The 12,658-nt window shown below is 37.2% G+C and overlaps 1 protein-coding gene across 3 annotated transcripts in view; it reads left to right on the top strand.

The window, feature by feature from the left end:
* Positions 1–12,354, top strand: part of TC2N (tandem C2 domains, nuclear) — a 40,573-nt gene extending 28,219 nt beyond the window's left edge. For all 3 annotated transcript variants that reach the window (XM_044231031.1, XM_044231030.1, XM_044231032.1), the window contains 4 exons: positions 1,365–1,556; positions 6,016–6,130; positions 8,822–9,021; positions 11,417–12,354. In XM_044231031.1, coding sequence (XP_044086966.1) covers positions 1,365–1,556; positions 6,016–6,130; positions 8,822–9,021; positions 11,417–11,527 — 618 coding nt within the window. In that variant the 3' untranslated portion in view covers positions 11,528–12,354. The remainder of the gene's footprint in view (positions 1–1,364; positions 1,557–6,015; positions 6,131–8,821; positions 9,022–11,416) is intronic.
* The last annotated feature ends 304 nt before the right edge of the window (positions 12,355–12,658 follow it).

Genomic DNA, 12,658 nt, shown 5'->3' with positions numbered 1-12,658 from the left:
CAAATAAAACCAAATTAACTTAGGAAAAGTTGGGGAAAATTGTTCTCATATTAAAACTTGCACAGAATCTTTTAAATTTATTATTATTGATCAACTTGTTGACCCTTACTGTAGCGAAATGTGAAGTAGACCAGCACACACGTGGCTTATGTGTAAGCTCATTGCATCTCCGTTTAAGAACACTTGGGGCGCCTGGGTGGCTCAGTGGGTTAAAGCTTCTGCCTTCTGCTCAGGTCATGATCCCAGGGTCCTAGGATCGAGCCCCGCATTGGGCTCTCTGCTCAGCAGGGAGCCTGCTTCCTCCTCTCTCTCTCTCTCTCTCTGCCTGCCTCTCTGCCTACTTGTGATCGCTGTCTGTCAAGTGGATAAATAAAATCTTTAAAAAAAAAAAAACACTTGGTGTACACTGCATTGTTGGTGTGATTGTGAGACTGAGAGAATAAGAGAGTGCTGGTGTTTGGGAGCTCTCAAACACAATTCTGACTATACAGATATAAACAGTTGCAATAAAAGTCAAAATGTGGTCGCAGTATCTAAAATATTGATGTTAGTTGCCCAGATATCTTAATTTTTCAAAAGGCAAAAAAACAACAAAAAAAATCCTTTTCAAAAGAATGTAGTAAAGAGAATAAGGAAGTGTAGAGCAAAATCAGTCTGGTGTTAAGAAGATGTGAGCCCATGGTAAGCCGAGGCTTTTAAAACTTTAGGAATAATGAAAAGAATATCGGAAAATACTCTGAGCACAGAAAACACTGACTTGCTGCCTGGGGTGGATGCTTATGAGAAAAGATAGCACTTTCCAAGGAGACTGATTTCCAGGTTAGAAAGGGTGAAGCAAACATCACCGAAGGAGAAATTGAAGCCCAAGGTAGGGGGGAAGAATGTTAGACAAAGAATAGCAATAATTCAAGTCTCTTAATGTGAATGGTTAGATTTGGGGTACTTATGAGAGAGCACACATGAGATTCTTCAACCGCTTATTAACTGTTGAAAAATTGTGGTGAATAGCAGGAAAGATACCCCAGAACCAAAGATGGAAAACAACCCAATTTTCAAAAAGTAGAGAAGCTATATTCTGCTAAACTTGTTGTTGATATTGACCTGCGTTCCTTAGTAATTAAAAGGATGATTTGTGAAATTAAAGAAGGCAGTATTCAGGATAAATTCTGGAAATATAATTCATGGTCATTGTCATCTTAAGTTACATTGAAAAATATCTTTTTGTTGTAAAAAAATTTACATCTTCCTTTCCTACATTATAAAAAGTTATTTTCATTTCTTTTGTATCAGCATATCTTTTTTTTTTCAGTCCTTTTATCTACATTTTTTAAATTATTTTCTTGTGGCTTTTTTTTTTTTTTTAGATTATCGAATTTATGGAAACTTTTGTTTTTGCTATTAAACTCCAAAGTCTACAAACTGTAAGGCTTGTATTTAAGATTCAAACCCGGACTCCCAGGAAGAAAACCATCGGAGAATGCTCACTCTCACTCAGAACTCTCAGCACACAGGAGATGGAATACTCTTTGGATATAATGCCACCTTCAAAAATTTCTGTAAGTGATAGTGGTATGTAATGTTGAAAGTGTTTTATACTTTTAGAACTATTTTTTTGGGTGAGTTTTGGTTGGAGTGTAAACTGAACGCTCTAGAATATTCTAGAGGATCAGGAAGGCTCTCAAGAAGAAATAGTAATAATAATAATGCTGATGTCATTGTTAAAGAATACTTTTAAAGTAATTGATAAAAGGTTGTTTTATCAAGTAATTGATAAAAGATAACAGATACCCTTTGCCTTCTCTGTTGAAAAATAACCTTAGGGTTACCTTCTCCTAGTACATTTTATATAAACGTTTCATATGTCAGGGAAAATAATCCTGAAGTTAGTAGGTGATAACTTAGAAAGAGCAAGAAAGAATCGTAAACTCCAAACTCAGAGGTTGCCTTGACTCTGAAAAACAATCTGAGGGGTTTGAAGTGGCGGGGGGGTGGGGGGTGGGGGGTGGGAGGTTGGGGTACCAGGTGGTGGGTATTATAGAGGGCACGGCTTGCATGGAGCACTGGGTGTGGTGAAAAAATAATGAATACTGTTTTTCTGGAAAAAAAAAAGATTAGGAAAGTGGTTTTAATCATGAGTAAGCTAAATATCTGTCCATAAATTGGGTAAAATGGAGGCTCTTACGGCTGGGGTATTGCTTGTTTGTTTGTTAGTTTGTTTTGGAAAAGAACTTGATTATCTGTACCGCTTCTTGATTTTTGAGACCTGATTTTAATTCTCTCAACTAGCCAGCTAATTTCTCTCAACTAACTAGCTAATTTCAACTAGCTGTTGAATTTGTTTAGATATCCCTAATTATTTAATTCTGCAGCTTCTGTGTCAGGATAACAGTTACAGAAATCAGTCATAAGCTTCTGTAAGGTCAAGCCTATATGTGATTTTAAGTTCATATGGGATTTATATTTTACCTGCCTTTCAAAATATTTAACATGACTTTAAGTGATTCTTAACCCTACACATTAGGAGGGTTACACATTAATGTAACCTACACATTAGTAGCCACATAATGGCTACACATTAGAATCACCTGGGGAGCTTGACAAACATGCCCGCATCTTGACCAGCTAAATCAGAGTTTTGTGGGGGGAGTGAGGGGCGGCAGGGGTAGGCCACAAGCATCTGTACTTCTCAGCTTTCCAGGTGATGCGGCGGTGCAAGCCTGGCTTGAGAACCACTGAATTAGAGGGGAATTAAGTTAGGGATTAAAAAACAAAAACCAGGGCGCCTGGGTGGCTCAGTGGTTTAAGCCGCTGCCTTCGGCTCAGGTCATGATCTCAGGGTCCTGGGATCGAGTCCCGCATCGGGCTCTCTGCTCAGCAGGGAGCCTGCTTCCTCCTCTCTCTCTCTGCCTGCCTCTCTGCCTACTTGTGATCTCTCTCTCTGTCAAATAAATAAATAAAATCTTTAAAAAAAAACAAAAACCAAAAGATTTCTATAATCAAAAAATGATATTTTTAATAGTTATTTCTTATGTATTATTTTCTGTCTCCATCTCCACTGTGTTCCCTGTACAGCATTTATTACAACTTAGAATTCAGTTACTTGTTCTAAACAAAAGTAGGCTCTAGCTTCCATCTGTTTTCTTTTTTTTTAAAGATTTTATTTATTTATTTGACAGAGAGAGATTACAAGTAGGCAGAGAGGCAGGCAGAGAGAGAGAGGAGGAAGCAGGCTCCCTGCTGAGCAGAGAGCCCGATGCGGGACTCGATCCCAGGACCCTGAGATCATGACCTGAGCCGAAGGCAGCGACTTAAACCACTGAGCCACCCAGGCGCCCCCCATCTGTTTTCTTTATATTTGCCTGTGCTTAGTAAGGGTCTGTTTTATTCTTGGCATTGAATACTGGTACATAGGTAGGTAGGAAAGAATAAATGATGAATGAAAGCATGCCATATTAGATTATTTTTATATTCTGTTGAAATATAGCAGATTTGATTTCTAACTGTGACAGGAGTTCGTACCTTGCATTTTTTTTTAAATTAATTTGGTGTAGAGAGTAATCTGCAACCATATTTTACAGAGGGCACAAATATACTATTCAGGTGGTTGATTCATATAGTAACACTTTAAAGTCTAGGAGAGTGTATCAAAAGATAACTCAGCAAAGGTATTTTCTGGGGAATTGAGATGTTCTAATCTTATCTGCCTTGGAGAATCTGAATGAATGATTATGGCTGAGTTTCCACCAAATAATGTCACGTATTAGAGGTCTTACACACATTTGTATATCTGCTTTGTGCTAGGTGCTAGGCATACAAAAAGATTGGTGGCCTGAAGGAAGAGCTTAGGAGCTCTACTGGACCATTGAACTTATGTTACTGATGGTGAATATTTCATATTATTGGCTAAGGCAAAAGTAGTAAGCTTTGTTTCCTGTGTCGAGAAGGAAGATTGGTAGTCTTTGTGAAAGTGACAGAGCCAGACTCACACTGATAACTACATCACCGTGAACAGTAGAGCTATCATGTAAGCTCATGCTTTCCTCAGTACAGAATTGTTGACTTTGACAAATAGTAATGGAAGTATTTATTTGAGAACCCAGATTTCTATGTGGAACAATGCACAAGAGGTTCTCGTGCAGAAGACACTTCAACCACACAGGGGAGGTGGTGTTAGGTGACTTAATGCTCACACCAAACTTCGGAGCTCTCTGCTCTTGGTATCCCTACCGTGGAGACCAACACACTGAAGCCCTTGCCTGGTTTCCTCCAGCTGGTAGTTGGTGAGGCGGGATTTGAACAGAAGCACCGATTCCAGGACCGACTCTCTTAGCTCGACTATATAGTGCTCCCGCCAAGGAGATATGCTCCAACATCACAGGTCATGGTTTCCTCCAATTATGCATAAGTTTTCACTTTCAACAAAAATTCAAGGAAGGCTTAGAAAGTCTTCTTCAAAAAAATGATACATTATTCAGGATCAGAGATCATATCTTATATCTTCCACAGTTTTGTGCCTGTTAAAAGTACACTTAATATATACCTGCTGCTTGATTAGAATTTTAATTTTTTGGTGACTGGGAGATTGAAAACCACTTTGAATAGTTTCTCACAATCTAAATTAATATCCTGGAACATAGTAAGTAATTTGAATTCCGAAATGACACTGGCAAGTTAGAAATGGCAAACTTTTTGCTAAACACTGCTCGGTTTTGTATGAGTGAGTACTACAGGTGTGTAACACTAAGGGAAGTTTTGCAACCATTAGGTATTTTCATAAGTATGATCACATTGTGGGTACAAAACCGTAATAAGGGGCCCCTAGGTGTCTCAGTTGATAAGCGTCTGCCTTCAGCTCAGGTTATGATCCCAGGGTCCTGGGATCAAGGCCTGCATTGGGCTCCCTGCTCAGTGGGAAGCCTGCTTCTGCCTCTCCCACTTGCCCTGCTTGTGTTCCCTCTCTTGCTGTCTCTCGCTCTGTCAAATAAATAAATAGAATCTTAAAAAATAATAATAATAAAAAATTTTATCCATAGTTTTCTTGTTGTTTTGTAAACAGTAAGTAATGTCCTTTTTAATCTACTTTTTTAAAATGCCAAGAACATGGGGCACCTGGGTGGCTCAGACCTTAAGCATCTGTCTTCAGCTCAGGTCATGATCCCAGGATCCTGGGATCGAGCCCCACATTGGATTCTCTGCTCAGCAGGGGGCCTGCTTCCCCTCCCCACTCCCCTTGCTTGTATTCCCCCTCTCACTCTCTCTCTCTCTCTGCCAAATAAATAAAATCTTTAAAAAATAAAAAATAAAAAAAAATGCCAAGAACAGTAGCATTCTTTTTTAATCAACAAAGACTTTAATTTAACTTTTCCCTTCTCTCTTTCTCCTTCCTTTTATTGTTTGCGTCCGGTTTTCTTTGACCTTTTCCTTATTATTTCCTGCCTCCACTTTCACTAGCTCCCTTCTTGCCAGCTTTCTTCTTTGGCTGGCTGTCATTCAGCAGAGTAAGTCAGCTCTTAACCCACACATTTGTTCCTTGTAGTAATCCTTTTTCTTCTGAGCTGGGTAGCACCTACTGTCATGTCTACAATTAGAAAAATATGATGATGATTCTCATATTTGAAACTTTTTATTGAGCTTCATGTATTCTTAAAAATAATTCAAATGAATACATTTAAGTGTTTTTGGAAGTGTGCTGCTTTGGTGTTTATCGTGCTGACACTTTCTTTAGTATAGCTGCTTAGGAATTTAAGTTGTTTTCAATTTGAATTATCTTCTGACTGCTCTGATTTGGAACAATCAGATATGCTGGTGTGACTTGGATTTTCAGAATCCATGAAAGTGAGTACCTCATGTTTACAGAATCCATGACATTTCTCCTAACCATCTTATGGACCATAGCTTTGTGTGTCAAAAAAAAAAAGCAGTGTTTTCTTCTAACTGTAGTTCTTTATTTCTAAATTTTTGAAATAACTCCAAACCTTATTCTTAATTAACAAATGGCACTCTTTTGATATCCAGGTTTGCCATGCAGAACTTGAACTGGGTACTTGTTTTCAAGCCGTAAATAGCAGAATTCAGTTACAGGTTCTCGAGGCACAATACCTTCCAAGCTCTTCAACACCTCTTGCTTTGAGTAAGTATATCTGTGGCTCAAAGAGGAATCTTTAGAAAATATTAGTAAAAAGTAGTTATTCCTGCAATTCTTAGTAATGGACATTAAAATCTTAGTTACTTTTGTTATTTAATTTACTTACCTTTTAACTTAAAATTACTTTATTGGATTTCAAATTTCAGCCATTGTGCCTACTTTAATCCATGTTCACTTGGTTTTTATTCACTTGATGCCATTCCTTATTGAGCTCATCAGTTAAGATAGGTTGTGTTTTCAGAGGACTGTTAGATATATTTCACCAGCCTAGAAAATTTATTCTTTTCCTAGTTTGCCCTTCATTTGAATGTATTGCTAACTAGAAACTTAATTTAAAAAAAAAATTTAAAAATACCAAACTCAACCCTTGAAACACTTTTCCTTCCCTGGGCTTTGGGGCACAAGAAGGGGTTCTGATAATTTGTATTGTGTAGGCCTGGTTCACATGGCTTCTCCCTACAGCTTGGGATTTGAGATCCATTCTACCAGGGCTAGAGTGGGGTAAGAGTGCTCCCTCATTCCGCTACAAGAAGAGAGGATATTGGGAGGCAGACAGAAGCAATGGATGTCCACTCAAACTACAAAGACTGAAAATAAATGCAACTGACCATTCAGTTCAGGAAGCTAGGAAAACAAAAAGGAAAGTAGACACAAAGGAAAGTAGAGGTGAGGAGTTACAGGTAAAGTTGAAGTTGATAATTATGAAGACAACAGCAAAAGACATAATCAATAAAACCAAAAGCTTTTTCTTTGAAGAGATCAGTAAAATAAACAAACCTAGAGTAAGTTGGATTGAGCAAAAATAAAACTGAAAAGGGGGTGGGTAACATTTCACATTCAGAAGAGATTCGATAATAAATTAGATAATACCATTTAAAACTATACCTGTTCATTTGAACATCTATATATAATAACTGATTTTCAGAGAAAAAAACTGTTGAAATTTGCTCTAAAAGAGGGAGAACATCTGAATAAAATGATTAACCATGTGTAGATAGTTAAAGAATTACCTCTAATAAAAGCACCAGGCCAAGATGATTTTACTGATAGAGTCTACCAAACTTTCAAGGAACATTTAATTCCTATTTTTTTTTAAGATTTTATTTATTTATTTGACACAGAGAGAGGGATCACAAGTAGGCAGAGAGGCAGGCAGAGAGAGAAGGGGAAGCAGGCTCCCTGCCGAGCAGAAAGCCTGATGTAGGGCTTAATCCCAGGACTCTGAGATCATGACCTGAGCTGAAGGCAGAGGTTTAAGCCACTGAGCCACCCAGGCACCCCTAATTCCTATTTTATCGAAGCTGTTCCAAAGCAGGAGAAACAGTGGAAAAAGTAACTTTCCGAGGTGGGCATATTCTCAATATCAAAACAGAAAAGACAGTGCATAGAAAAAAATAACTATAGACTATTACCACTTATATAGATAGATAGAAAAATCATAAAATAAAAATAAGCAAATGAAATCCAATTTGGCATGAAAAGAATAAATTACCAGGACTACATAGTAGGTTATTTCTAAGAATGAGGATGTCAGTAGAAGTCTGCAGACGCAGTTCATTACATTAAGAGGTGTCTTTCTGGGCACCTGGGTGGCTCAGCGGGTTAAGCCGCTGCCTTCGGCTCAGGTCATGATCTCAGGGTCCTGGGATTGAGTCCCGCATCGGGCTCTCTGCTCAGCGGGGAGCCTGCTTCCTCCTCTCTCTCTCTGCCTGCCTCTCTGCCTACTTGTGATCTCTGTCTGTCAAATAAATAAATAAAATATTAAAAAAAAAAAAGAGGTATCTTTCTTTAATCAAAACTGCTGATTGGGATTATACATGATCTGCATCTTGTAAATCTAATGGTCTGTCCTCGGTCACCACTTTACAGCTCCCTCCTTTCTGGAAGTTCCCTCCTCCCTTTCTTGCTGCTCTGCAGCTCCAGCTCCATCCATGACAACTTTGTGCCTGAACTGTAGGTGCCATGCATCCATCAGACAGGGGAGGATGCTTAGGCAGAAAGCTATCTGAACCTGAATGTTAGCGGTGTAGTTTCCATCTTGCAAGACGTGACACTCCTTCCAGTTCCTTCCCACTTTTGGTCTTGAACAGTGTTTTGTTTTGTTTTGTTTTGTTTTCCCCAGAGTTGATCATTGTTATCCATGGGAAGCTTAGTTTGTACAATTATTCTATTATTACTGGGAGCTCTCAGCTCAATTTATTTAAAGAATAGATTTTCTCTAGCAGGCATATGTTTAACTTCTGGAGTCACAATCAAAGAATTTTACCTGCATAAAATTGAGAATTAAATTCCTCCAGCTCTCTGAAGAGTTGGCCCGTATCTTTTGTGTAATACTTTTCAGTGTGTACTCCCCTACTGCTGACCGTTACTTATGCCTACAGTTTCCAGTCTTTAATGGCATTCAGGTTAGAGGAAGGGTCTGTTCATTGGAGGTCACTGTGGTTCTTTGTAAAGTGTGATTAAAATTACAAAGTTTACAATCAGCATTTTTTCTGTTATGCCAACAGCTCATTGGCTCTTTATAAGTGGCTTATATGTTTTCACACCAAATAGGGTCGGCTTTAGCTCAAGCGGTTACTTCGCGTTCAGTCTTCACACCAAATATAATATGTGAGTATATATCACTATATGGGATTTAAAATAAAATTTTACATATCAGAATTTCTTATTTTTTAGGTTTCTTTGTGAAGGTGGGAATGTTTAGTTCAGGAGAGTTGATTTATAAGAAGAAGACACGCTTACTGAAGGCCTCCAATGGAAGAGTAAAGTGGGGAGAAACTATGATTTTTCCACTTATACAGAATGAAAAAGAAATTCTTTTTCTTATTAAGCTTTACAGTCGGAGCTCTGTAAGAAGAAGACATTTTGTGGGGCAGGTTAGTTGTGAGTTTTTATCTTGAATCCTTTCTTTGAACTTCTCTATGCATTGAAATATTTGGTCAACAAAAGGAATATAGAGTAAAATTGAAGTTGACTAGAGTAAAATTCTACAGCATCATAAATTAAAATTTGATGTTGCCATAAAGGTGAAATCCTGTCAGACTTTGCTTTAATACAAATAGTTGGAATTTCAGTGCAGTTAGGTTTCTTATCTAAAATAAATCTGTTTCTGAGCTTCTAAAGTATAAATACTGTAAGAAAGATCAGTTTTTCAGTACCATTGACTAGTTAATGGTATTAATTCTAAGTATTTATTTATTTTTCTTCTATCCAGTATTTTTTAAAAATACAATTATAAATTTAAATTCAGTTAATTAATATATAATGTATAATCGGTTTCAGAGGTAGAGGTCAGGGAGGTCAATCTTACATAACACTCAGGGCTCATTCCATCAGATGCCCTCCCTAATGCCCATCACCCAGTTACCCCATTCTCCCAACCCCCTTCCTTCTTGTTTCCTATGATTAAGAGTCTCTTATGGCTTGTCTCTCTCTCTCTCTGATTTGTACATTCACTAAGTAATTAAATCAAAATTTTTAAGGCTGCAGATGTCCAACTTACTTCATTCTGTTTCATGTTCAGTTTAGTGTTTAACTCTGTATGCTATTAACTGAATTATGTTAGATTCAGTTTCCTAGAAAACATTAGTTTTGGCAGTGGTCGTGATGGTATTTAGATAGTTGATTTTGGTGTTTGGATTGCTGTGTTTAAAAATTCTTGTAATCTGTGGAAGACAACAACGGTTACTTGCCAGTCCAATGGGGGACTTACTTCCTTTGTAGTTTATTTTACTCTGAGTAGATTAATGGTAGCTGTCCATTATCTTTTATCTTAATAATGATTGTTTGACTCCCATTTAAATTCCAAAATCTACATCATTGGTTTAAAAGCTTCTGTTTGATAACAAGATGTCATTAGCTGTCTATGTGAAATCCTAAAATGGAATGTGAATATTCAAAGATGGATATTAATTCTTTGACTCACTTCTTCATCCATTTTACCTAAAATCTTTGTTAAAAAAATTATGGTTTTGTTGTTCCTCATTTATTCCTATTTTGGAAGGAGTTTGGACACAAGAATTCATATATGTAGCATACTTTTCAAGGCCTTGAGGCCTATGCAATGCATTCAGTTAAAGTTTTCCTATATCCTCAAGCCCCAGCTATCATGTATGGATGGAATGGGAGATTTCCTTGACAGGTGATTTTTCATGATAACTTTTTTGGTGATTCCACTCTCTTGGTTGAGAGTCTAGTTAAGAATTACAATTCTGGAAGAGATCTTGCTGGCCATCTGTTCCTGTGGCTTCTCTTAGGTTCTCAGGAGCCACCGTGGTAGGGGAAACAAATGCAGTCTCAGAGTCTCCTGATGTTAGCCAAAGAACGCTGGTGTTACCTGTTTCATATATTAGGTTCTTTGTAGGATTTTATTTGAAGGAAAAATACTTCTGACCAGGAAATTAAGGGGAAAAGGTTTGAAAATCAGTGACCTGCTCCAATTTCTTTATTTAAAAGAATTAGAAACTGAGCCTCAGAGAAGTTAATTCCTGTTACTGCTAAAGCTGAGGTTAGCATTCAGGCTTCGAATTCCTTGTCCCCTTTTCCTCTAGGCAGGTGTGAAGTCTTACACTTGCATAGTGCTCTGAACTTTTCTCAAATTCATTCATATCTATTACCTAAAGTTATAGTTTAGATTTCAGTTAAAATCACAGCTTAAAATGTGCTTAAAAATGTGTATTTCTTACCAGTTTAACTTAAATCATGATTAGTCTCTGTTTATTTTCGCAAAAATGATTTTGAATGGTTGGGATGAATTCTAAGTTGAGCTTCTAGATATACTGAATAACCAAGGATACTCATTACTGTTCTGGGAGAAATTATTTTAGAATATCTCACATCAAATTTTGAAGTTGGATTGGATCATATAACCTTAGTCTTCAGAGTGACTAAACAGGTTAGGTGTTTTGACATATATTTGGAAAAATGGAATGACCTTTTGATTGAAAATATGTGAACCAGGGGCACCTGGGTGGCTCAGTGGGTTAAAGCCTCTGCCTTCGGCTCGCGTCATGATCCCAGGGTCCTGGGATCAAGCCCCATGTCGGGCTCTCTGCTCAATGGGGAGTATGCTTGCCTTCCTCGCTCTCTCTGCCTGCCTCTCTGCCTACTTGTGATCTCTCAAATAAATAAAATCTTTAAAAAAGAAAAAAAGAAAGAAAGAAAATATGTGAACCAAACTTCCACTTGCCTTTCGTCAGTAAAAGGAATTAACTGTTTGAATTCAGCTGCCATTCTCGTGTTAAGTTAAATGATTGTCCTGTTCCTTTACAGATTTGGATAAGCGAAGACAGTAATCACACCGAAGCAGCAAATCAGTGGAAAGAAACAGTTACAAATCCAGAAAAGGTTGTTATCAAGTGGCACAAATTAAACCCATCTTGAAGACATGACACGTTAATTTGGTGAAGAACTTGACATTGTTTTAGAAGACTTGTGATTTCAATTTGGTACCAATGAGAAGAGACAGATCAATACCCTTGTTAATGTATTTATGGAGGTCATAATTATAATAGTTGATGGATCTTATGGAAAATTAAATTTGATATAAAAAATGGGATGAATTATATCAAATATCCAGAATAAAGGGAGTGTTTTAAAACTTGCCAAAATATACAGTAAAAGAGTAGTATGCTAGGGCGAGTAGATAAATTACACAATCAATGAGAATTTCAACCATAGGTAGTTATTGCTATACTATGTTGATGGGTTTTTTTTTTAAAGCTTTACCTAGATATTAAAAATCTGGTATATCAAATCTCTGTTAACACTATTAGAATGTAGAAGACTTTGCTGTTGACTGTCATTTCAGTGCTGATCATTATTGATTAGACCTTGACTCCACTGTTTACCTCTTGCTATGTATTTTCTCTCAGAAAGGAAAAATGAATTAAATCACTTCAACTCTTCTGTATTTGGGAAAAATTTGTGCCCTGTTTTTCTAATTTCTTACCATAAGGCACCATATTGCCACTTTGTAAATTATTTATCTCCAAGAAACTTCAAATATATAAAACACTGCAGTTTGGCAAGAATAAATGAAAACACCAGAAGGTTGAAGTTTGATTGGAAACCTAGTGTATATACATTTTGCCATGTGTTTTTCTCTCTCAAATATTTTACCCTTTGTTTTCGGAGTAAGATTATCATCTGTATTATCCATCCTAATACTGCTAATTGCAGAATTAAATGAACTTAATTAGCAAGTTCAATATTTTATGATAATCATTTCCTTCTTTTTAGTTTTTTTAAACATAAGCTACTTGTTCTATAATCCACAACATTATTTCCCCCATGTTTTTAAAGAAGTCATATTATAGTAAATATTCTCTCTTTGTTTTTTTGTTTTGTTTTGTTTTGTTTTGAGGGGAGGGGCAGAGGGAGAGGGAGAGAATCTGAAGCAGGCACTACACCCAACAGGAAAACCAATGTGGGGCTCAATCTCACATGAGATCATGACCTGAGCTGAAATCAAGAGTCAGATGCTTGACCGACTGAGCTACCCAGGTGCCCTGC

This window comes from Neovison vison, chromosome 13 (assembly GCF_020171115.1).
Source record: "Neovison vison isolate M4711 chromosome 13, ASM_NN_V1, whole genome shotgun sequence".
Classification (NCBI taxonomy): Eukaryota; Metazoa; Chordata; class Mammalia; order Carnivora; family Mustelidae; genus Neogale; species Neogale vison.
The sequence above is the reverse complement of the archived record's forward strand: the minus strand, read 5'-3'. Positions and strand labels throughout refer to the sequence as shown.